The sequence below is a fragment of the Apteryx mantelli genome, chromosome 16 (genome assembly GCF_036417845.1).
Source record: "Apteryx mantelli isolate bAptMan1 chromosome 16, bAptMan1.hap1, whole genome shotgun sequence".
Taxonomy (NCBI): Eukaryota; Metazoa; Chordata; class Aves; order Apterygiformes; family Apterygidae; genus Apteryx; species Apteryx mantelli.
In genome coordinates, this window is record NC_089993.1 from 5076987 (window position 1) to 5101637 (window position 24651).

Consider the following 24651-nt stretch of genomic DNA (forward strand, 5'->3'; position numbering starts at 1 on the left):
TCCATCCTTAGCGTGGATAAAACTGTTGTCAGCGGCAATCAGTAGGGAGGAAGCCTCGTGCTCACACGCGGAGACAAGGAGCCCTAACAGCCTGTCAGTCTGCTCCTAAGAAACAGAAATCTGGGAGTGCACGTGAGGAGCTGCTGAGAAATCACTTCCATGCAGCCGGGGGGGTCAATGCACATGTGCCTGTGAGCAGCTGAATATGAGCAGGTGAGTAAAATACTATGGGGCCTTGGGAAAGAGAGACCTGCTCTTCCTAGTGTGAATTAGTCCTTGCCCCCCTCCGTTCCCTGGGGCTGAGTGTCCGGCCTGCTGCGGTCATTCCTGCCCCCAGCGTGAGGTGGGCTTTGGAGCGGTCCAGGAGAGCGGGAAGGCTTTGCCGGCATCCTCGGGAAAAAGGGGAGTCGCAGGTGTGGAAATGGAAGGCCGTGAAGAGGACGGGCTTCGCTGTACGCTACAGGGTGTATAGTGTTCACCCAGGGAATTTGTTCATCCTGTATCTAGGCTTGACCCTGCCTGGCTAGTGAGATCTAAGGGAAACGCAGTACTAAGGCTGCGTAGCTCTGCAGCGTATCACCTATGCTAAAAGACACGTTCCAACTCCCTGTGATTGGCAGATTTCTAATCAAAGGCTATTTTTAAACCAGTTTTCAGGGAGGAACCATTTCAAAGCGCCTGCGAGAAGGCGCTGAGGGCTGCTGCCCGCGGAGCAGTCGGCCGTGGCGGCGAGAGGAGCCGGCTCCCCCGCGCTGCGCCACGCTGCGGGGCCGGCGAACCTCCAGCACCGACCCCGCGAGCCCGCGGGGACTCTCCCAAAAAACTGCCACGCTGCCGGTTTCAGAAAGTGACCACCCTTGAACGAACAGACGGGCTCCTGCGCTACCGGCCGAGGGGGCTCGCGGCCGCCCGCAGCCTCCGCCAGCCCCCCGGAGGGGCCGCCTGGCTCGGAAGCACCGGCCTCGCCCAGCCCTCCCGGGCCGGGGGCGGGCGGGAGCGGGCCGCGGCCTTCCCCGCCGAGCCGCCGGGGGCGCCCGTCGCTCCTGCCCCGCGCCCCAAGATGGCGGCGGGCGGCGCGGCGCTGGCGGCGCTGGCGGCGCTGGGCGCGCTGGCGGCGCTCTGGCTGTGGCTGCGGCGGCGGCGGGCGCTGGGCGGCGCGGGGCGGGTGTGCGTGGCGGTGCTGGGCGACCTGGGCCGCAGCCCGCGCATGCAGTACCACGCGCTCTCGCTGGCCCGCCACGGGCGCGGCGTCACGCTGCTCGGCTACCTCCGTGAGTGCGCCGGGCGGCCCCCCTCCCCCCCCCGGCCCCGCAGCGCGCGCGGCGGCGCGGCCGTTAACGGTCGGGCGTGTCCGCGCCGCCCCGCTGTGGCGGTCGCCTCGCTCACGGGGGGCGTTTGACCTCTTCCAGAGACGAAGCCTCGCAGCGACGTTTTGGACAACGAAAACATACGGATCGTTCCCATCTCGGACCTTAAAACGTTGCAAGGTAAGTTTAATCGAGCGACGCGCGGTCGTATGCGACAGCGATTGTTGATGCTGCTCTGAAGCCGCTCGGGATGGTTGGTTTGGAAAGTAAATGATCAGGGTCTGGCGAGGGGCCGGGTGCGGAGGGCGGTGAGCGAGGCCGCCGGTTTCAGGGGTTGGGCCGGGAGAAGAGCAGGGAGGAGAAAGGAGTTTTATGTACAAAAAAAGTCTGACGGTGCATTGCGTCTCTCTGCTCCAGGAGTGTAAATCTGCTTCAGAATTGTGTGCTAGTTTGTCCGAGCAGTATACACAGGCTGCAAGTAATTAGTTGCAGTTCTGCTTATTGGGAGCGTTTGCATTTATGGTTTGGGAGCACATTAATCCACTTCTGAGGCAGGTTGGAATAGAAGGGGGGGACTGTTCTTTTATTTTTTCCTTCTGTGTTTGTTTGTCCCTATGTACTCTGATTTTTTTTTTTTTTTCTAGACAAGATGTAGAATTGTAGTTTGGAAGGATCTTGGGGTGTTGTCTTTTCAAAAACAGGTTTTTTTTACAGAGTGCTATTACTTTAAAACTTTCCCTGCAAAGATGGCTGGTTTTATATGAAGTGCATGTTTTTGTCTGGAGAGCTGTAGAATTATTCTTACCAACTTTTTTGTCACTTTGCAGTTGGCCCTAAGATTTTCCAGTATGTTGTAAAAGTCATTGCACAAGCAATGCAATTACTGTACACAATGTTGAAGATGGATCAGCCATCCTATGTTCTTCTCCAGGTATGTTTTGTGTGTGTGTAATTTTGATTAAAAAATAGATAGTATTACACTACAGGGCATTTTTTTAGCAGTCTGGGGCATTGTTCTAACTATTTTAGAGCTGAAACTGGCATAATCCATGGTGTTAACCTATTTATAAAAATATGCATTTGGTTTTAGTTTTTGATTTTCCTGTTGATAACTCATCTTTGAATTTCCTGTTAATTTTTGAGCTTTCCAACATCGTTGGCATGGACATTAGTGAAGAATAAATCTTAATAGGGAAGCTTGTATATTTATTGGAGGGGAATTTTGATCCAGATTTGACAGTAAAATTTGAAATGCCTGCCAGTATTCGTAGCAAAGTGGAAATTATACAGTTGGAGAATACAAAATTGTCTCTCTTCATTACAATTCTTAAAAGCAATGTAATTTCAATCCTTTCCTTTTCATTTTCTCGTAGTTGCTAAGCATTCGTGCCTTGACCACAGTCTCACACTATTTGTATTTGTTTTATGTGTTAAGCAGAATCCTCCAGGTCTACCTAGTATAGCTGTTGCCTGGGTAGCGTGTCTTGTATGGAGAAGCAAACTGATAATTGATTGGCATAACTATGGATATACTATAATGAGTCTGATTCATGGAAGAAATCACCTGCTAGTACAAATTGCAAAATGGTTTGTATAGTAATTTCTTCTTCTCTTCACAAATTATGTACCTTTGCAATATTCAGAAGGATGGAGAGCTGAGAGTAGAGTGTAATTAGCAAAGGGCTAATTCTATAAAGTTCTGAATTTTGCTGTCTTGAACTTGCTTCCTTTTCAGAAAGCAAATTCTATAAAATATCTCTGTTAATGTATAGGAAGGTGATGGTAGGTGGCTTCCTGCAAAACATGCTAAAAATTTGGTGTGGGCTGTTTCATTCTATAAAATAATTTACGTAATCTGAAGAAATTATATTGTTCTCTATATAAGGGAATTTGGGGGCAGCTTCTGAAAGAAAACCTGTCTTTTAATTTCTATGGTGTACTGTAAGACTCCCTTTCGGCATTAAGGTTAAGGAATATTCTTCCAGATACATGTGTGTGTATACATACAGTGCAAACTGTAAAGAATGCACATCACTGTAAGAAGTCTAGGCTCTAAAAAGGCCTATTCATTTTAAACTTAGAAGTGAAATATGGTGTCCCAATACAATGTAGATGTATACCTGTGGTATGTGAGCTATCTATTAATAGGAAATTAAAGTCTTAGAAACCTGTGTGTTTTTGAGTAGGTTAGAGAATGTTGTAGGAATTAACAGATTCACTCATATGGATCAAAATCTGTGATTTGCATATGTCTCTTCCTTTTATTCTGACTTGGTGAGGTAGGCAGTTTACTTTTATGTATATATGCATAAACTTTGATCTTTTTATTATAATGACTTTAAGTCTAGTGTGTTTTGTTCTCAATTCCTGCTTTACACTCCAACCTGTCTTTAATGGTAGTTGTGTTTCTTGCTGAATCTGCCTTGCCCGAGGTTCATAAAGAGTTTTGAGTATTGTGTTCTCAGGCCTTAAGAGATAAGGGAGTCATCCTGCATCAGTTTTCATAAACTGATATTATTCCAGTATAAGGAGTCAGTACATAATTCATAATTAAATTTCAGTTACTGGGGTTTTTGTTTGTTTGCTTTTATTTATTTATTTATTTTTCATTGCAGCTGGTGAGAAGCTACTATTTGGCTATTGAGATTATCTGCCTGTGGTTCCTAACTGAGATTTAATTTTTGTCAGGTATGAAAAGCTTTTTGGGCGTTTGTCTGACTATAACTTCTGTGTCACTAATGCAATGAAAGAAGATCTATGGGAGAAGTGCAATATAAGGTAAGTCAAATACCTCTAACATTATTATGTGCATACTTGCAGTGAGATTAAAATGCATAGCCCTGATGATTCTGGATATAGAGAAACCTTACAAAAGCAGTTTTCCCTTTTCTGTCCATCACCACTGAAACATGTTCTGGTTTTTAATGAGCTAGTGAAGTGTGGACATTCAAGAATCTTCATTAGCTTTCATAATTAACACTCCATTGACTGGACAGCGGGAGTACAGATGTTGTGGAACTTTGCTATGAAGCTGCCTATAGAATCAGACTGAGCATCACTAATCACTGCATTAACTTACAGTTAGTGTGTCTTGCACGTTCTTCTTTTGCAGTCATAGAGCTTTAAAATCAAAGCTGCTCAGGCACAGTTATGAAATAAGTTAAAAAATTAGGATAATTATGTTTGCAGTTTTCATGGTTGCATTACATTCTTTGAATATGTGCATAAAAGGGTTATTTGTTACAGGGTTCACTCTAATATGTCAAGTTTGTTCTATTCCAGAAAACTTTAGAAATAGAAAAAGTCATAAGAGTCAAATCATTATTTTATTTTATTAATTTAATTACTTTCCGTGTTACAGTGTTATAGCCTGTCATTCTTTCTTTACAATTTGCATCCTGTTACATCTATTTTTTATTTAATTTGTGAATTTATTTCATTACAGGGCAGTAACTCTGTATGACAAGCCAGCTTCTTATTTTAAGGAAACACCTTTAGAACTTCAACATCAATTGTATATGAAGCTTGCCAAAGTCTATGAACCTTTTAAAGCACAGTATGCGTAAGTAAACAATGCAATTACAGTCCTTAACTGAATGACATAGGGTTATTGCACTTAGTTACTAGAAATATTTTTGCACAGGGTGACAAGTTACTGAACATGAACAGGCAGAGGGGTCTTCATGTGCTCTTAGCCAGCAGGAGATGATATGCAAGTTACCTTAATTGTCATCGAGAGAGGCCAGAATAAGTGAAATCATTAAACTGCAGCAGCACAATTCTTAATGTGTAAAATAATACAAATACATTTAAAAAAACCTGACCTAAGTACTGAGGGAATCTGTAATAGAACATCTAAAGGGTGAAAGGCAGCAGTTGTGTTTCCTGCTGATCTAGATAGCACTGATTGGACACTACCTTGATAGCATCCTTTCCTTTCATTTACTGTGGAGAGTTTTCAAGATCTTTGTGCAAGTATTATACTGCATATGCCCAGAGAGGAAAGTGTATCTGCTATAGTAGATAGCTTAATTTGCAGTTACTTTACCAAACTAGTGCTTTAAAAGGAGGAGAAAGCCATAGCATATGGCAGTTTCTTTTTGGAAATTTCCAGCACAGTATGCATAAATGTGCTACTGACCACCATCTCTAATACATGTTCAAGACAGAGGTGAAAAGACAGGCTGATTGTTTTATCAATTTGTTAAGGAAAATACTTTGTTAGAGAATGGAATCATGTCTACAGCAGTAGTGTCACTAGGCTCTAGATAGTAATATTAAAAACAAAAAATGATCTCTTATGATCAGGTATCTCTTTGCAGCTCAGTACTGCAATAAATATGTTTTCAGAGAATTTGAGCAACAAATCTGAAACAAAGCCTTTGGAAATTCTTGCCAGTTAAGCACAGTATTTCCTTCTGTGTTTGTTGGCTGTTTGTGTAGTCTATATTTAGAAAATTCTGTTTACGTAGTACAGAGTCTGTCAATTCGAGTGCTGAGAGGTCTGCCTTTACAGAAATGGATCATAAAAGTGGATGCGTGATAAAAACCAGAGGACAGCCAGCTCTTCTAATCAGCAGCACAAGCTGGACAGGTTTGGAAATAAATCATTTGTTTTTAATATTTAACAACCGCTTAACAAAAAATAAAACTAGGGCTGTTTTCTGCTTCCCCACATGTGACACTTATCATGCTAAACAGGGATCATCAGTGGCAAAGTTGCATTTTTCTTTGATTCAGTTGGAAGAAATGCTGTAAAATGACCCTAAGAAATTAAAATTTTTACTCTTTTATTTACAATTATGCATATTACATATATTTTCTCACTTTTTTTTTCCTGTCTGTATGAAAAAAGAGGAACAGAGGGGAAAAAAATCTATTGCTAGTAACCATGGGCAGAACTGTTGATACCTTTGAATTAAGAGGGTAATTTCTACACTTAAAAATTTCTAGTTTCTAAAGTTAGAGAATTAACTTGATATGGCCTGTCTTTTGGGGATGTGCACTATTTGTGGTTTGTCTGTCTGAAAAGTTGCCAATAAAGGCAGCAAATAAGCATTGTGTATGGTATAGGATTGTGTTTATGAAAATAATAGTTATAGAAGATTTTCAATAGGAGAAGCATATTTCATGCTTAATAATCATGACTTTCTCACCTTTACCTAATGATTATTATTTAAAAACAATAGGTTATTACAAATAATAGTAATATGAATGTCACTAATAAAGCCCTCTCTTTCAGAGGATGAAGATTTTTCTGTCCTTTTAAAAGCTTTAGAAGGTAGGTTAAGAAGTTCATCTCAACTATTCAAATAGGTATGGCTGTATTCTGAACAGTTATGAAGGGTTTCTTTAAACAACAATGCTTCTAAATTCAAGTGAAAATACAAGTGTATTTGAAAAAGTGCCAGTGATTTAAGTGTAGGAATTAAAATAGAGAAGTGCAACATCTGGATTCAAGCAAAGCAGTTGTTGGGGGGGAGGTTATATTTCTAACTAGCTTGCAAATTGCAAATTTACTTTCTAAGCTATTATATATACACTCTCCATAAGCATTTGAAAATAAGAAAGATGGAAATGTGTTGATTTATTTGGTAGACTTTGCAGCTTTGCAGCTACAGTTTTTAAATATGTTGAAACAGCTGATTTGGGATAGCTGAACAAATGCTTTATGAATAGTGCATTTCAAACATACCATAATTTATTTCTATAAAGGTTTGTTTGCTAAATGTACAACTCTTACTAGGTATATGTTCTTAAAGCAATTGGTTGAAGTAGGAAGTAAGGATTTGTAAACTATGATCATTCTGTGATCAGAGGCATCCATATGTTTATCAACTCAAAACTTTTTTTTATCTTCTCCAGATTATGAACAGTATATCAACGAGGGAGTCAAGCTTCCTTCTTTAGTATGTGTGATAACAGGTAATAGTTTCTTTGCTTTAGAGTTCTCTTTTAGTACTAATACAAAAGACTTCATTCTGCTGTCACACTATGCTAACTCTTCTTCTGATGGCGAAGAGATAGGAGGGACTGTTGTCTTTATGCCTGATTAAAAATAAGAGTAATAATTTATAGTTGGACTGTTGAAGGAAAGTAACTATGCCATATTTGTAAACAGGAGAATTTCTCAGCCCACCCATCTAGTATTGCTGTGCATTACTTCAGTTTCAACATACTTTAATCTTAACATTTTGAACATTGAGATACCGCAGCAAAAGAAATGTAAAATTCTGATGTTTGGCCTGTTAAGCAGAAAGGTTTTTATTTAGTTCTGGAAAAGAAGACTTACTCATCAAACAAGGTTTTGAAAAAAAGTGATGTAGATGGGATGAATGCTATTTGGTTAACTTTCTCATTAATAGTAAACTAAAATTTAATTTGATTTTAAAGGGTCATCGTGCTGATGAAGTTTGTCATTAGTTATTTTGTTATCTTACGGCTTTAGGCAAAAAGCAGGACAAGACCGGAAGATATTGATGGCAAGCTCTTCTAATTACTGTTTAAGAGATTAAGTCTAGATTCAAATTGCTTTCAAGGGAACTTAGGTGCCTTTTGGGGGGATCATAGGTGGTATGTTTTTTGACTTGCCTGAGACAACGGGATTTTGCCAACTGTACACTATGATGCACAGACCACACCTTATTTTCAGTCATCCCAATAAAATCACTAATATTTTTTTTCTGTTTTAAAAAGGCAAAGGACCCCTAAAAGAGTACTACAACCAACTGATTGATAAATTACACTTCAAACATATCCAGATCTGTACACCATGGCTTGAAGCTGAGGATTACCCTCTTTTGCTTGGTAAATAGTGGGTTACTAAATAGACATGAGAATGTATGAAAACAAATTGGCAAAGTTGCAGATAACTGGTCTAAATTTTGCACAGGTTAATACAATAGGTGAGTGAAATTGCTCGTTAATGACGGTAGAGATATATAGTGCTTTTGTTTTTTTTCTCATGCCAGCAAAATTGCTAAGCTTCTGTAACTAGCTATTTTGAGAAGCAGACATAGTGTCTGCATTGCTATTTTAATCTGGTCTTTGCAGTCCTCCATTCATATAGTTATGCTGAAATACAATGTGCATATTTATGTTCCAGTTTACCTCCAGGATCAGTTCAGTAAAGCAAATCATAAAGTTTTTGGCTGAGCAACCAAAAGTAGTTGAAATTCTAAATTAACGTTTCTTTGGAATAGTGTTCCCTCAGCATGTTCCTTGTAATAGCATAAAGTGTGAGTAAGCCTAATACCGTAGTAAAATACAAATTCAACTTGATCTACTTTTTGGAAACTTAGAGACTGCTCATTTATGTGGCTTTAAAACCTAGGTAATTTGGTAATTCCTGAATAATAAATATAGTGTCTATAAAATGATACTGTAATTTCTCTGTTTTGAAATCACTTGAATTGAAAGAGGTTGCTAGTGAGCCATGAAGCACATCTTGTCTGCATTCTGATAGAGTTTTCCTGTACACTTACCCATTCTTAGGAGATTAAGGGGCAGAAAGGCTGCTTAGGATATGTAAGGTTTTTAAATTCCCTTTAATTTAGTATCAGCTTGTCTAGTATGTTTCTAAAGCCTGGCTAATTTTAGTAACAAAATATGTTGTATAATATTTTTTGAGTGCCTGAAATTGAGTCAGTCTGGATGGTGTTGAAAAGTGGCTCATGTTTAGCTCGTGTCACCCATAGAAATGAAAAGGTTTACAATAAGATTAGAAGAGTTGCTTTCAGAGAATTTAGGCTGTTGCTCATTTTGTTTGCTTTTCAGGCTCAGCAGATTTGGGTGTGTGTCTCCATAAGTCATCCAGTGGTTTGGATTTACCTATGAAGGTGGTAGATATGTTTGGCTGTTGTTTACCTGTATGTGCAATACACTTTGAATGGTAAGAGCTTGCTTATTCTGATATAATTTAAGTTGATGATTTAAAAAAAAAAAACTCTTTCTTACAAAGCAACAGTTCAGCAGCTTCTCCATATATCAAATGTGATTCCAGTATTATGCCATAATAACTTTTTTTTTTTGATTCAATAAGATAAACAGTAGAAATCAAGGTTGCTTCATTTAAGATCAGCTAAAAGATTAATAGTAGATTCTACAAAATTGAGAGTACTTAATGAAACCAGTTGCCATAAGGAATAACCACCCTGTAATCCCAGGTGGATCTGATACTTTGTTTCTGTATAGTTAAAAAATGCTTCCTTCCACATAGACATGTCTCTGTTCTTGAAAGGATGACTGTATGTATAGTTACCCGTACAATTTACAGTTCTTTGAGGAAACAATGGCTTTTTATAAAGAAAAATATATTCTTTGTGCTGTGATGTCTTGATAATGCTGTGACTAGTGAATAATTTTTTTATGTGGTTTTAGAACACAAGATTGTATCACTTAAAGTTACTTACCAGAAAAAAAATCTTAAAATTACTTGTGGTACAGACTAGCACAGTTCAGTCGAGCATCTTCTGCGGGGCAAGTTCAACCTTGTAGATATCTTTGATGCACCGAAGGTGGTTTCGCCAGTCATTCCTTCCTACCCCTTGCCACCGTTCTTCCTTCCTCTCCTGTGCTGGCAGAAGTTCATGAAAATCCCATGAATTGGATCATGGACAGATTTGCCTTGTGGGTTAATTTTAACACAAGGATCATTGCCTTAAATTGTAATGTATGTCCAAATGAATGGCACAAAGACAGAGAGAGGGCACTTTTCTACTGTAATGGTAGACCTGGATAAGCTGACACGTAGAAGGGGAAACAATCTTTAAATTTACCTGGCCCCTTTATCCCATTTTGTCAGGAATGAAGCTAAAACATACACATCCAGGATCTTAATGCTGCAGACATCATAGCACAGGTAGTGCTGTGTAACTTTTTAAATATTATGTCCCACTCGCTGCTTTTTTGCTCACGTTTTCTTCTATGACTTTTGTTCACAGTTTACATGAACTTGTGAAACACAATGAAAATGGTCTGATATTTAGGGATTCAAATGAACTTGCAGAACAGCTGAAGGTAAAGGCTTTTTCTTTCTTGTTGGCTATAATTAGAAAGGTCTTACCATGTGAGCTACCTTTTCATATCTGACTATCATCTATGTATTTTGCATTCTCAGAGGACATTCTTTTGCCTGGTGAATTTTATTGGCCATACTTCTATTTGTATATGAATCTGAAGCTGTTGATAAGACTTTAAATATTGTCATCTTATGTTATTTAGAGGGTCAGACCAAAGAGCTTCCTTTTTATGTAACACCGTAGTTTAGGGTAAAAATTGGGAAGGCTAGAATGAGCCTAAAATGTAATAATGATGGCTTTTTTTCTGTGTGTGTGGGGGGGTTTTAAACAATTTACAGATGCTTTTCTTGGAATTTCCTACACTGGAAGGCAAACTTCACAATTTCAGAAGAAATCTTCGGGCATCCAAGCAGCTGCGCTGGGATGAGAGTTGGGACCAGACTGTTCTTCCTTTGTTTAGGCAGAATGAATGACTTTTTGCAGGGGAAGAAGAGTGTGGAAAAAAAGCTAATACATTCCTGGATTTGCATAGATGTGATAAATGGTGAATAAACATTTTATGTTTTGATTTTGTTGCAGTTTTTAATCATTTCACCTTGGGACAAGTGTTTAAACACACCTCATTCTTCACAATTTGAGTCTCCTGTGCGAGTAAGAGTAGTGGTGAGGTTGCAGTTGAGGTTGTTGAGTGCTGACTATATAAGTACTGAGGAAAGACAGGGTTCCTGCCCTAAAGAGCTTGAGCCTTGCCATCTGGACTACCTTTCCTTATCACTTGGAATTAACCTTTAGAAAGTGGGAGAGGGGTTGAACTACTCTAGGAACTCATACATGCAAAATCTGTTACTTGTGTTGCTTAAAGGTTACTCTTTGGTGTAGATACTGAATGTGTGTAAGAAGTATACCAGTTATACCTACTGTACATACAGTACCTATTACTTAAAACTTCTTCCTTTGCAGTAATTGCTTTAGGTGATTTGAGGTTTCTTTTCCCTGTAAGTGGGAGATGCTCTGTATTTGAACTGTGTGTTATCTGAACTGAGGATACTGGGGGGGGGTTGTAACGGTTCATATTCTTGGCTAGTCTTCCCTAGACAAATACTGAATATCCTCTTGTATATTTTTATGAAGGGAGAACCATTTAGCTTCAAAGTTCTTTTCCTTTTTACAGTGTGTGCTAGAGTATGGAAGCACAGTCGTTGATACATAACAGCTTTATTGAACACTGAGAGGAAAACAGCTCTTCTGATGAGTGTTGTCCTTGTACACTGAAGTAAATGTGCCCATTTACCTTGAGAAAGAACATAAAATGTATTCCTATTTGAACAGATGAATAGAAGAGGAAAAAAGATTATTAAAGTATGCATAATCCAGTAAAAAGGCGCTTCACTTTCTGAATGCTCATTCAGGTATAGTCTTGTTTTTTACATAGTTAGTATTCACATGCAGACCCAGTACTTACAGGCTGCTTACTTCATCATCTTTATGATTCTTTATAAAATAGATGTCAGTCATTTAAGGAGTAAATGTGCCTGGTTTTATCATATGGTTGCTGCTTGGACAAGTAAAGATAGGATGATGATTTAGCTTTATTCATTTTCTAGTTCTGCCAGACTAACAAATATTCTTCCCTGACAGTTAAAAAATAGTTCTGTTCCTTTCTGTTACTTGATAAATGGCTGTTTCAGGAAACTGGGCCAGTTGCCCAAAACCTTGTCTGTCTTGGAGCTGCACTTTTGCTACTGCTTATTTTGCCATTCTTGGCTATATTTGTTGGAGAACGACAGTTTCTGCTGGCTTTCTACAAATTGTGCTTTTGCAGTGTGCCTGAAGAATTTTTTTTCTTAACTGGAATTAAATATTACTGAGTCTTAAAGGAGGTGCTGTGTGCGCTCTGGTTCTTAATTGGAAATGCCTTAATTATTGACCTTGGTATTCTCTGTCAAGAGCTAGGGCAGTACAAAATACTGTTCAATACAAACATTCACTTTGTGACTTCCCATATAAGTACTCTGTGATCATCATCGTAGAACACTAAAATGACAATGGAACTACCTGAGAACTTGAAAACCAACTTAAATAGGGGCTTCAGAAATAAAGAGCTGTACTTTTGATGAGGTTTGTACCTTAATAATGAACCTCTGATTTAGCTGAAATAATAAGGAAAAAACCCTTGCAAAGATGTTTTGAGTCATTTTTCTATACTACAGTGAGTGGATGTAGTATTTTTTCTCACAGCTTAAATGTGGGTGTAAAAAAAAAAAAGTCTCTGTTCTGAATTCTGGCATATCAGATATGTTACAAAACTAAGAGTATTTTTAATTCCTTGTACCAGCATAGGAAAGTACTTCATTAATACTAACATGTATATGAAAAATACTCAGCACTAGCTGGGCAGTCTAAACAGCTGTCCCATTCACTTAGTCCCAGCTTAGGGAAAGTCATCTAGATAAATTGTACAATTGAGAAGAGCTCGCTATAAATCTCGTCTCGCTTATAAATTAAAGAAAAATGGTAGATGGCTTATCAGGCCCTCCCTTCAGAATGCCTAGTTCAGTGGTGGTGGATCATTACAATGAATTCTTCACCAGTGTTCTCAAACCAGCTTACTTGGTTATCATTTAGTATCTGCTTTTGTGAAACTAGACAGCCATTTGCTAGTCTTCCCTTTCTCTTTCAGCCCCGTGTTTACAGTAGACACTTTCTTTTGTTAAAAGTGATTGTTGACAGGGATTTGGCTCCACTAGTGGGAACATGAAAATTTGAGGCCAAGTTGTTTACTGTAGGAGACTGGCAGCTTCATTAGTTTACAGACTGGAGAATGAGCCATAAAGATTTACTACTGATTTTTCATGTTTTCCAACAAAATCCTGTCCTATGGTATGTCAAGTCCCCTTTAGCCAATGATATGCACAGGAAGGTAAATTAGGCACTTCTCTAATGTAAATGATAATGCCGAACTCTCTAAAGAGGTTTCATTTTCCTACAATAATGTGTTTTTTTAGATCAAAAAAAAAAGCCATCAGAAGATGAAGATCAGAAAAAAAAGCTTTACATAACTTCTGAGCGACATGAAGCATTTTGTACCAAGCAAGATAAAGGAGCTCCTATTTGGGCTGTGAGCATGCGTGCATTTTATAATAGCACCTTTGAATTCTTCCTTTTTGGGGAGAGGTGGCAAAACCAAAAACATGTAATGGGCTTGCTTTTGTATTTCTGATTTATACTAACAGTCATATTCTTCAACCTGAAGAATAAGATGACTCTTCCAGTTTCAAGTTATCTATCATCTACCTACTTTCTCTCCATTGCTATGGAAGGATACTAGGTATTTGTTTGTTTTCTCTTAAGTAGCTTTTAAAACAAGGTACAGAACTGGAAGTCAGGAGAAAGAGCAACACATTTGGTTATCTACTTCAAGACTAATACTTTCAAACAGGAAAATGATTAATGCATTATCAGAAGTTTCAGAAAAGGTGAGATAAACTTTTCCTCCTTGCAGTACACTTAGACAAAGAGGAGTGTTGCTGTGGAGTATGGTTCTTTTTGCATTTTCTGGCCAGTCTGAGAAGATGGCTTCCTGATAGCTAGTTGTGTCAGTTCTTACGTGAGAGAAATGTAAATCAAGTTCTGATTTTTGTCATCACTGCAGAGTAAAGATGCATCTAATTTACAGCAGAATCAATTTCCTTCTTTTACAGCATCGTAGAAATTTGTGATGCTATCTGTGTTCATTGTAGGTATTACTCATTTTGTTCTAAGATAACTCACATTGCAAGTATACAAGTATATACAAACGTATAAAAAAGTTTATGACCATCTACAAATGCTTTCAATTTTAAAAACTATTTATTACTATGAAACATTGTTCTGCTCCCTTCTCAGTGTGAGATATTCATCCTGTGATGTTGCAGATGTGCCTCCATTATATACAAATCAAAATACAGTTGAAACTATACAGTTCAGTTCTGTTGCTTGTGTACAGAATCAGAGTGCAGTATGATTAGGGCTTTTTTTCCCTACAGCTCGAAGCCCACAGATTCTTCTAAGGGGCAGCTGCTTGCTCACATGCATGCTGACAACTACAGGAGGAAATGTAACGCACTTTGACAACAGTCTGTGCCTACAGTTGTATCCCTAATGCCTCTCATTTGTTTCTGGAATTCAAGATAATCTTGTATGTATGAAATAGCTCCTGTTGGTCTGAAAATTCTATTGTATTGGATTTACCCAATCTATATCAATAGTTGTAGGATAGTTACGTTTGAATGCAGATCATAGAGGAAAATACTGTTCCTGTGGGCTGGAATAATCTGCCATCCAATCCCAATTTTATCTGTGAAAAGAAACACTGGGAATTACATTTCTGCTTAACAAAATGAAGAACAAAAGTTGTGTGCCAAGTTCTGTAAGACGAGATCTTTTAGGATGCTGTTCAAGCTACAGGCAAATGCTTATGAGTATGTATTTTTAAAAATTAACAGGTACACTTGTGCTATGCAGTCAACAATTTTATTAACCAATTGCTGAAGGCCAGTTGTACAGCCAGCAGGCTGCAAAAAACAGGCTTTTGAAGAATATGTGAAACAAAGTCCAACATTCCTCCTCATTTTACTTCATCTCTATTTTTTTAATCCTCAAAGAACAATTAGTCAAGGTAAAAGTTTTATGCTGCATCTGGAATGTTATCACTACAACAGCACAGATGCTTTTCCTCCTTTAATCTTAACCCTAATGATCTTTCCTATCACCACCAAGCTTGCAATTCATCACAAGCTGGCACTATAACAAATGTGAGTTACGATGTGCAGGATGTAGCAAAAAGCTGAGATCCAGTCTCCTGATCCAATCCATGTGGGAAGGTCATGGCTTTTAGGCTGACCTCCGCTGGTTCCAGCTATAGGATAAGAATCTCACTATCAGAAAATAGCCATCACTAAAAAAAATGCTCCTGTTCATCTCTGTTACAGATTAAGTAACTGGGAAAGAGGCCAAACTATGATACACTTAATGAGAAGGCACCTACCAAGTTCAGCCTTGAACTGATGATATGTGTCCGGATTACGAACTGTAAAAGCAATGTAGACCTCAGGAGGTTTTCCATCTGCTCTGTAAGTGGAGAGTTTTTGTAGCATACCAATAAGGGCTAAAGTTATCTCTGGATCATACACCACATCTGCACAAAAAGGAAAGTATAGGGTATTTATTGAGAAATGGGCAAAAAGCAGAATGAAAACTACAAAATGAAAAGATAAAATATTTACCTTAAAGCAGAATATGATTTTTTTTTTTATTGAGGAGTTAAAAAATTTCCAGAAGAGCTTTTAGAAAACATATCCCATTGCATGTGCTGTGCCAAGTTGCCCTCATCTGTAATATCAGTCCAAACCCATGAAAAATTGGCACTCCATTTTGCAAATGGATTGTCAAATACTGTGTTTAAGTTCATGCACTCTTAAGCAAAAATTTGAGTGTTGGTACTGTCATTTATGACTGTCCTTAGGATGAAACTGAATAATTAGATATATCTATTTCAGTGGCTAATCACAAAACACTTGATTTGAACTGCAGCAGCTTCCACCTTGAATAATTTGTTAACAGTAGGAATACTTATGAAGCACGTAAAACTGACCATTAAGGGGTACAAAATATCAGCCTTACTATTTAGCAGTGTGATTCTAAAGGCTGTCAGTCTTGTGTTAAGAACTGATATTCAAGAGGTGGTTGTTCATGACACACAAAGTCAAGGCATATGCATGTACCAGTGACAGATGTACCAGTTACTCTTGATGAAACATAATAAAAATCTGTGCTGCAGTAGCTAGTAATGGAAAATGAAAAATACATGTAATTCACCCCCAGTTTTGAATTACCTTGCCTTTATGAATCTAAGTTAGGCTATTTTGTGCATTCTGTGAGCAGTATGGTTGGGATTAGATAACATAGAGTGACTTCATTTTATAAAATTCACAATCTATCTAATGTGATGCCTTTGATGACAAAGATAATATGTTTTTTCATTACTTCACCTGAATTCTTAGGCAATTTTTGCTTTGCGAAGCCCCAAATCAGGGAGCAGAAGCCTGTAACTGCAGCTCTGAAATTTTACTACTGCTAGATTTAACATCTTCAATTGTTTATGAAGTCCCTCAAGATTTGTAGATAAGTAAGTTCCAGAAAAGTAACATTTTTTTAATATGCATTATCCCTTATGAGACTGCCAAATTTGCCAGTTCTAATTGATGGGGCTCTTATCTTCTGTTTCACAATTAAAAAAAAAAAGAGGAGAAAATTTGCTTTTCAATGATAGGTAAACAACTGTTGAATATCTGAAAAAGAATGGTGAAATGAACTGGAAGTACATCTGTCATATACTTTCAGATACGGTAACTGAAATGACTGAGTCCTGCACATAAATATTTTTGCATTTTGTCCCTGTTATTTACTTATTGCTGCATGATATCACACAGGGAAGCGTAATCAGAAGTGTATGGTACCTGCTGCAATGATGACATCAGGCTGAAGATCCATCAGTTGTTTTTCTGTAACTGAGCCCCAGTCAAGTTCTGCAACAGTTAGTTTTGGTTTTTGGTAATTCATCACTTCTACCTTCTGGCCTTGGGACTGCATTTCGATATGATTAGTAGTTTCAGGCTCCAAAACAAAGCCATTCAAACAAATGTTTTCTGTCAGCTGTTTGAGAACACAATGGTGGTAATCACTAAATATATATGCCTTGGGGTTACAGGTTTTAGAGATTGCAATTCCAGTGAAGCCGATCCCACTTCCTAATTCCAAGACTGTCCTGAAGGTTAATGGAGTAAAATAAGTATTTATTAGGACTCTAATTTGAATTATGAAATCAGAACATATAAATAATGAAGATGCAATTCTAAGCATAAGAATTAGTTACTGAAATATGTATAAAATTAACATTTCCTGGACCAACTGGAAGACTTACGTGAGATACAGTATGCAGATACCCAAAGATAAGGCTTATAACCAAGCTTAAACGCCTGTTCCCACATCATATAAGTATGACACTACACAGTCCCCAGATCCAGCTCCTGTGCACCCCTGATAGTGATCCACATATTCTCTTAGTCAAAATTATGTTATGCTTCTAATATACCTCCTTAGACTGCCCTGAATTGACTTCCACAAGAAAAAGGTTGGATGTTCCAGCTCAGACATCTTGCATGGGCATTACAAAGAGAAGTATGCTGGGATGAAGCCAAGTAACCCTACAGGGAAATCAGATCTCAAACCACTTTAAAACAAAAGCAGACAATTAGTCAGTAAGATAGTACCTCTTTTTCAGTGGATGTGTCTTGCTAATTTGCTTAATGTCAAACTGGTTTACAGGGCTGGGTTGAGAAAGTTTCTGCAAAGCTTGCTCAGCAAAGATATTTTATGTTTTCTGGGGAAAGAAGGGTTAGAAGCAGCAGCCAATAGGATCATCTAGATGTGCTTCTCTTAATCACTTCTCTCCCACTGTCTGGGCCCGAAGAAATGAAGGAACTTCAGTCTTCTGCTTCTGCATATGGTAGAAAGCATTTCCATCCCTGGGGCGAGATATGTTCCACCCAACTTTAGACATTTGCAGCATGGTTGTCTCCATCTGAACTGGTTGTCCAGTTCTTTTCATAGTCAGTGAAGAGAAACAGACTTCTAGAGCACAATATATTTACTTGTGAGGTAGATACTTAAAATAAGTCAGCTGAATCTTTCCCCAAAAGTGTTTGTTCTTCTCCATTGGTTATAAACAGAGTTTAGATAATGAGATGAGATGTAGACATCTGCACTGTAATCATCTAAAGTTAGGTAAAATGATTCCCATCATGGTGTTAAGTGCACTAATTAAAGTTATTGGCTTGACAGGGGGGTAGCTGAAATTTAATAGCCTACAGAACAGAGGAGGTCAGACTGCATGGTGTAATGGTTTTGATCTTAATACCTGTCTCAAAGTAACTCTGAAGTCTTCTGCTGAATTAAAGCTCAACTGTTGCAGAACAGTACTGACAAGAGCAGCAGTTAGCCAGTGGGGAAAGGGTGTAGTCATTAGGCCTTGAGGCTTATGGTGTCAGGAACAAGTCAACCAGCTTCTTTGTGCCATACCATTACTATCATCAAAACCAGGAAAATAATAGAGGCACTGTTTCTCATTAACATCTGTGATGTGCTCTGAGATCTTGAGATGAAATTACAAAAGTACCATACGATTCTTTAATTTCTTAATGATGTAAGAGTGCTTAGGGAAGGGAAATTAGGACTTGCTAAGACTTACCAGTACCTCAGTGGGATTCTTTCTTGCTCACATTTAAAAGTTATGCATTATTTTAAATTTCAGTTATTTGGGGGGTAAATAATGTGTATTATCAAATTATAGTTGCATAGCTCATTCACGATATGGATGAAAATACCTTAGCACCATTCCCCATCTTTCTATCTGTGATGTGCTTGTTACCTGTTACTGAAAACTGTAGAATTCTCTATTGCCCATTCAGCAAGATGAAGAGCAGCATCCCATGTGACAAGGCCTGTGGTTCCTCGTGAGATGATTGCCACATTCTCAGAAAGGGTAACAGATTCTCCTGTGGGCTGGAAGACACACACAGGAAGAGAATGCATCAGCACAGACAACATATTTTACAGTTTAAAATCAGTACTAGCATCTGGAGAAAGGCAGGAAGCACTCTGTGCTCTGGGTTTCTGGGGGTTACTTTTTAAGCCAATTACTGCTTAGTTTAGATGATTAAAAAGTGATTTATAATAGTGCAATATTGTTTTTACCAGTAAGTAGTTTTTGTAACAATGAGTAGATTCTTCTTTATTTAAAATATCTGCTAGTGTATCATACAATTCATCCAAGGGTTCAGCTGTTGTGGATTCATGCTGTGTGAAAGAGAATAGTACAGAATTTCAGATACCAATTTATCAATCTTGAAACAGAAACTATACACACATCAACTACCATTTTAATACACCTTTGCTATAACATTTTACACTGAATGCTAGTTTTTGTTATTACAAAGAATTCAGCTTGGCCCATAATGTAAAAATGTCATGTTTTCAAGTGATTTGTAAGAATCCACTTAACAAGAAGACCCATCCCAAGATTAAAAAAAAAAAAAAAGGTTCCAAGCCATATGAAAAGTAAACACTACCTTTTTAATGAGTTCAGTTAAAAAGCCTCTTCTGTACTTGACGGAAGAGGGATATTTTACACACAGGGGGTGGAGAATAGTCTGAAACAATAAACCAACAACTGCAATGTAATCAGTTACCAAGTGAAGATTTTATGAAAGGCAATAAAGGGCCAGAGAAAGAAAAGGGAGCCATTAACTGAACCTGGTTCTCTTTGCACCATGAAATGCATAGTGATTCAATTTGTAGTTAAAAGAAGTGATACTGAGCCAGAAAATTAAATTTGGTGATTTCTGATAAGTTTGGCAGGGTAGAGATCTGAGGAAGCAAATGCATTCTTCATTTTTCAAAAAATAAATAGAAAACTGGGTGAAAAAAGAGTCCACTTGGCTCTCTTTTTTTTCCTTATTTGTGACTTGCTGTCTGCATACAAAGTTTAAACACAATAAAGGTGTATGAATTCTGATGGTGATTTAGATCACCTACCTCTTTCTTAATAATTAGAGCACCATTTATGAGATCAACTTGGCTGACTTGTTTGCTATCTTAAAGACATCTGTGCTCAGACAGGCACACCGGTCTTTAATTTTGGTGCTAATGATGAACAGCTAAATAACATGAATAAAAGAAAATTTCCTGTTTTGCTGGGCACAAAGAAAAAGTGCTACAATTTCTCTATCCATTTAATTGTCAACAAAAAGCAGTGCAAGGCAACAATTTTTTTGCTTGCATAAGGAGCACCATATGATCAGAAGAGTTTTAGTATGCTCTATAGTAGATCTTTAAATGTCATGATATTAAATTAGTCCACGTTACCTTGTGCAATATATCTACCAGCAGCGAAGAATCTGATGAAGTCTTTAGTTTTTGCTCAAGTTCCTAAAATAGGGGGGAAAAAATGAGAATTTCCCCCATCCTCAGTATTTGATACAGCACAATCCAAGTATGATAAGTGCTAATTAGAAAACAAAAGTCACCCAAATTCTACACAGTGGGAAGCAAAGAAACCTGCTGTGAAGGATGATGTTATCATAATCTATTGTGTATTACAAATAGATCATTATTAATTTGTAAGGAAAGCAATACAAGACAAAGGTGAAAATCAGGTGACAGAACAGTACACTTTCCTACACTGATGGACAAATCCTTTCGCCCCAATGTAGTCATAAATATTAAATCAATTCTTCCTCTAGGAGTAGAATTGAATACCTCATTCTAGACACTGGAAACTCTGGGACCAGACTATGACCAAATATGCTAAATTTCACATTCATTGATCACATTCATTGCTGTGAATCAAAATCTTGTCCCCATACGTGCTATTTCAAGATAGCCTTTGCAGCAAGTTAAATTTTCAGGCCACTTTCTTGACCCCCTGGTAGTTAATTTTGAGCACTCAGATGACTGCTTCCACTGCAGTCACTGGGATCAGTCATGTAGGTGAGGTAAGTGGCGCTTTGGCTCTTCATTATCAGCTGAGCTGCTGATGCAGTGGGATATATTCACAGTGAACTCAACTGCAGTAAAACTCAGCTGGCAGCGAAGTAGAGCAGATGTCCTGAACTGCTTCGGTGCGCTGCCAGTCTGTAAACTGCAAAGCCTGCACAAAGGAACTGGTTCTGTGAAAATCAGTTTGTTGTAGAGGGGGGTCAGTAGCCGTCGCGGCTGGTGCTGGAAAGGTGACGTGCACCTCGGCTGAACGGGAGGGCCGGCAGCACCGCTCCGCCCGCAGCCGCGCCCCGGGGAATCCGCCGCAGGCAGCCGGTGCCAGGAGCTGCCCGCGCCTCCTGCGCGCGCGGCAAAGGCGCTCTGCCACGCCGAGCTCCTGAAATGAGCTCCTCTAATGTCAGATGCTGTGAGCAGATGAACTGAGCTGCGGAGCACAAACATTTCGGGAAGGAAAGCAAAACCCTTCCCGTTAGTGTTACTTGCCCTGCGGAGCTGCCTTTTAAAGGCGGGAGCTGCGTTACGAAGGCGCTGCCGACAGCGCTGGTTGCTTCTAGCGGCCGGGGCCCAAAGTGGCGGGGCCGGGGCGGCCGCAGGGGCCGGGGCCCAAAGTGGTGGGGCCGGGGCTCTGCCCGCGCCGGGGCTCCGGGGCGCAGCGCCCGCCATGTGTCCGCGCCTGCCGGGCCGCCGCGGCCCGCCGCCCTCCGCGGCAGCTCCGCGGGGCCGCGAGGCTCCCGCCCGGCCCCGGCCCCCCGCCCCGGCCGCGCCGTGCCGCGCCCGCAGCCGGCCCCGACTCACCGGCCACGGGAAGGAGCGGAGCGGCCGAGCGGCCAGGAAGCGGCGCTGGAAGCCGAGCGCCAGCTCCTCCTCGGCGGCGGCCATGGCCGCGGCGGCGCCGCCGCGCAGCAGGCCGCGTCCCCGGCCTCGCGTGACCGCCGCCCCGGGTGGGGGCGGGGGCGGAGGCGGAGGCAGCGGCGCGGAGCCGGGCCGCGGCTAAGGTGGGCGGCAAGGGCGGCCGCGTCCCCTCCGCGCTGCCCGCCGGGGTGCGGGCCACCCTCGCCTCACCGCGCCTCCGCGCCCCGGCCGGGGGTCGCCGCTGCCCGGGCCCCGAGGTATCGGCGGCGCCGCGCCGTCCTCCAGGCCCCCTGCTGTCCGCGGGGCGCCGGCGAGGGGCTCGTTTCCCCGCCGGGCGGCGCGCGGCAGGGTGCGGAGCGCTGCCTGGCGCTGGGCCCCCGCGCGCGTGGCGGGGCGCTCCCTCGGGCCCCCAGAATGTCCCCTGCTGCCGCACTCATTCCGCGATACTAAATAAGGTTTCCGCGGTGCTTTGCAAGAACGGAATAGGACGAGCCCTGTCTTAAAAGTAAAAATGAACCTTGTTGTCCAAGATCAGCTGATAAAAGCGGAAGAAAATTTATTTGACGGACCGTTATTTTTTGCACAGTGTTCATGTAAGACCTGTAAGGGAAAAAAAACCCCACACCTGTATTTACTGATTGAGTCAGGCATGGCACTTCCTAGTAACATATTACACCAATTTCAAAACTGTCTTTGAGGGATAAGCGATGCCTGGGAGAAACAACTTTTATCCTCATGCTGAGATGTAGCTTGGAGGTGTTTGCGCCTCCTGGAAACCGCTGTGCCGGAGAGGAGCCTCTCTGAAGGTCATGCAGAGCACTTTGCCGGTAGAAATTCTGATAGTTGTTACCGGCTTCAAAGGTAAAGCATACTTTAATACTGTTATAGTTGTCCTAGGTTACTATTTGCTAATGCAGAAAAAACTTTAAAACAGCATTCCACTTCTGAGAGTCATAACTTTTTTTTTTTTGTATGCATTCAGCTTAAAAGATAAAAGCAAGGCAAATCACTTGTGCAATTTGGGTTTTGCATCTTAGCAAGATGCTCTGGTATCAGGATTCAACCCTTTGTTGTTTTGAATGGAAGCTGGAAATTTACGTTTTTGTAGGGTTTTCCTCGAGACTGAAAGGCTGCTGAGACTTTTACTGGTATGTTTTGTTAACAGTGGCAGTGAATGGTAATATAAAGAACATATTTACAAGATTACATAATGTTATTATATATAGTATGTAACAATGAAACAGAAGGAGATCATAAGAAAGGGAGGAAATGGTGATACTTGTAGAAAGATGCATGCACAATCAGATCGAAGGAAAGCAGCAGGAGGAAATTCTTGCACCAATCAGCACAGAAGTTTATTTTGAGACAAAGATGATGTTATTAATAGAAACTGCAGATTTTGGTTCTTTCACATCAGTCTTCTATGTTTTTCTTTCTTTGCTATGCTTTCTCCTTTCTTCTTCATCTCTCTGCATTTGTTTTCAATTTTTCTAGCCCATCCTTTGATTGTCTCCTTTGGTCTTTGCCAAATCCTGATCGTCACACAGTATCCATTTACCAGTCCAAAGAAATTACCTTTCTGTGCTGAACGTTGCTGTATCTGTTCCAATATTCCAATGCGTCATTCCCAGGCCACATACCTGTATTGTCTCTTAGGACAGATTTCATATTCCTAGTATGTCTTTGAATAAAAGAAGATCTAAGTTTTGAGAGTTTTCATATCCTTTGGGAAAATTTGTAAAAAAATAAAATAAAATTGGATCTGCAGAGTGCATCACAAGGTAATAGGATTCTTTGCTCTTCAAATCTGATGCTCAGCTAGTGCCTGAATAGCTTGAATTACACCAAATGAGAATTTTGACTCAAGAATCAAATTTGCTAGTATTTTATCATGTGTATAAATATATTTCTGTAAGTAGTCTCATAAAGCTAAACCTGACTCCTCGTCATCCACCTTCTAACTTGCAAAGATTCTAGAGCATTGAATATTTCTCTTCATATTCTTTCCTCTTTCTTCCTCATGCATATTAACAAAAAGCTCTCATTCTGAGTTTTTTTTAATCGGTCTGATACTTTTTAAATTACTAGATATATTTGCTTCATTCATATGCTGATATACTACTGCTCTGAAATAATATCTACTTATTTAATAAAATTAAAGGATTCAAAAGAAAGGGGAGATAGGCCCAGTAGTCAAAAGTTAAAAAAACTGGTTTGGCAGTGCAGGAAAATAAGCATTTCAGACACCTTTGGTAGGCCAGACATTAAGTTTAGTGTTATCTAGGAATATTGTTAAAAATAAGTTGAGCTGCAAGGTGTGTGAAATCATGTTGAGGACCTTATGCAGTTTGCATGCTGTAGATTTCCCACCCCTTACTATTTTCATTTTCTGTTCTATATTGATTATTTCAAATACAGATGGCATAAAAATATCATGTGCTTGTTAAGAAAAAGGGTGATGTGCCAGTAGCTGTGACATCTCCAGCTTGACTTGCTCTGCAGCATTGTGTAGGTCACTTATTTCATCTGTAAAATGAAAATTCAGTTCTACTGAATGTTCTCCTGCCTTTATTACTGTAGAAACTGAATGCCTTCCCTGGCACGCTCACGAACATAAGGGACAACAGATCACATATGGATGCTTCTTCATCTTACCAGGGTTAAAAATCGTAGATAAAGCATAATGTTTGATACAGCATATGCACACGCGGATATATTTTGTATTTGTGTGGTTTAAGTTAGAAAAGGCAAAGTCCAAATGTGTTTTGCACTTGAACAATAGCTAAACCAAATAAGAGGATTTGGTTTAGCTCTTCATTTCTATTTGACTGGTTTGGGAATTTGAGGCAGTAGATAGTTTAAAAAGTTTGAAAGCC

The 24651-nt window shown here is 39.9% G+C and overlaps 2 protein-coding genes across 7 annotated transcripts; one reads left to right on the top strand and one right to left on the bottom strand.

Annotated features, from left to right (window-relative positions):
* Nucleotides 1-1060: 1060 nt before the first annotated feature.
* On the top strand, nucleotides 1061-10895 carry ALG1 (ALG1 chitobiosyldiphosphodolichol beta-mannosyltransferase). Of its 3 annotated transcripts, none has more exons than XM_067306363.1 (13): nucleotides 1061-1271; nucleotides 1410-1487; nucleotides 2135-2238; nucleotides 2746-2894; nucleotides 3996-4085; nucleotides 4753-4869; nucleotides 5780-5901; nucleotides 6550-6588; nucleotides 7173-7232; nucleotides 8004-8114; nucleotides 9084-9198; nucleotides 10250-10325; nucleotides 10666-10895. In XM_067306363.1, exons 1-13 carry the CDS (start codon nucleotides 1061-1063, stop codon nucleotides 10798-10800), a joined length of 1407 nt encoding a protein of 468 aa, XP_067162464.1. In that variant the 3' UTR covers nucleotides 10801-10895. The 3 variants fall into 3 exon arrangements, with proteins under 3 accessions (XP_067162464.1, XP_067162465.1, XP_067162466.1); XM_067306364.1 differs by having other exon boundaries at nucleotides 10716-10895; XM_067306365.1 differs by having other exon boundaries at nucleotides 1128-1271; nucleotides 2743-2894.
* A 485-nt stretch (nucleotides 10896-11380) lies between these two features.
* On the bottom strand, nucleotides 11381-21864 carry EEF2KMT (eukaryotic elongation factor 2 lysine methyltransferase). Of its 4 annotated transcripts, none has more exons than XM_067306300.1 (9): nucleotides 21719-21864; nucleotides 20291-20353; nucleotides 19495-19575; nucleotides 19121-19222; nucleotides 18795-18928; nucleotides 16825-17132; nucleotides 15354-15503; nucleotides 14590-14663; nucleotides 11381-11618 (listed from the first exon to the last, which is right to left on the bottom strand). In XM_067306300.1, the coding sequence occupies exons 1-9, from the start codon at nucleotides 21800-21802 to the stop codon at nucleotides 11505-11507; spliced, it is 1110 nt and encodes a 369-aa protein (XP_067162401.1). In that variant the 5' UTR covers nucleotides 21803-21864; the 3' UTR covers nucleotides 11381-11504. The 4 variants fall into 4 exon arrangements, with proteins under 4 accessions (XP_067162401.1, XP_067162402.1, XP_067162403.1 ...); XM_067306302.1 differs by having other exon boundaries at nucleotides 11527-11644; XM_067306301.1 differs by lacking the exon at nucleotides 19495-19575.
* Between the last annotated feature and the right edge of the window lie 2787 nt (nucleotides 21865-24651).

Bases quoted from the DNA above. Each gene is read 5' to 3' on its own strand.
- EEF2KMT (XM_067306300.1), bottom strand. From the start codon at position 21,802: ATGGCCGCCGCCGAGGAGGAGCTGGCGCTCGGCTTCCAGCGCCGCTTC. The intron at 19,576-20,290 runs GTAACGTGGACT...TTATTGTTTCAG, and splicing joins TGGTAGATATATTGCACAAG to ACTATTCTCCACCCCCTGTG. The intron at 19,223-19,494 runs GTAGTGTTTACT...TCTTTCACACAG, and splicing joins TAACTGAACTCATTAAAAAG to CATGAATCCACAACAGCTGA.
- ALG1 (XM_067306363.1), top strand. From the start codon at position 1,061: ATGGCGGCGGGCGGCGCGGCGCTGGCGGCGCTGGCGGCGCTGGGCGCG. The intron at 2,895-3,995 runs GTTTGTATAGTA...AATTTTTGTCAG, and splicing joins CTAGTACAAATTGCAAAATG to GTATGAAAAGCTTTTTGGGC. The intron at 9,199-10,249 runs GTAAGAGCTTGC...TTTTGTTCACAG, and splicing joins TGTGCAATACACTTTGAATG to TTTACATGAACTTGTGAAAC.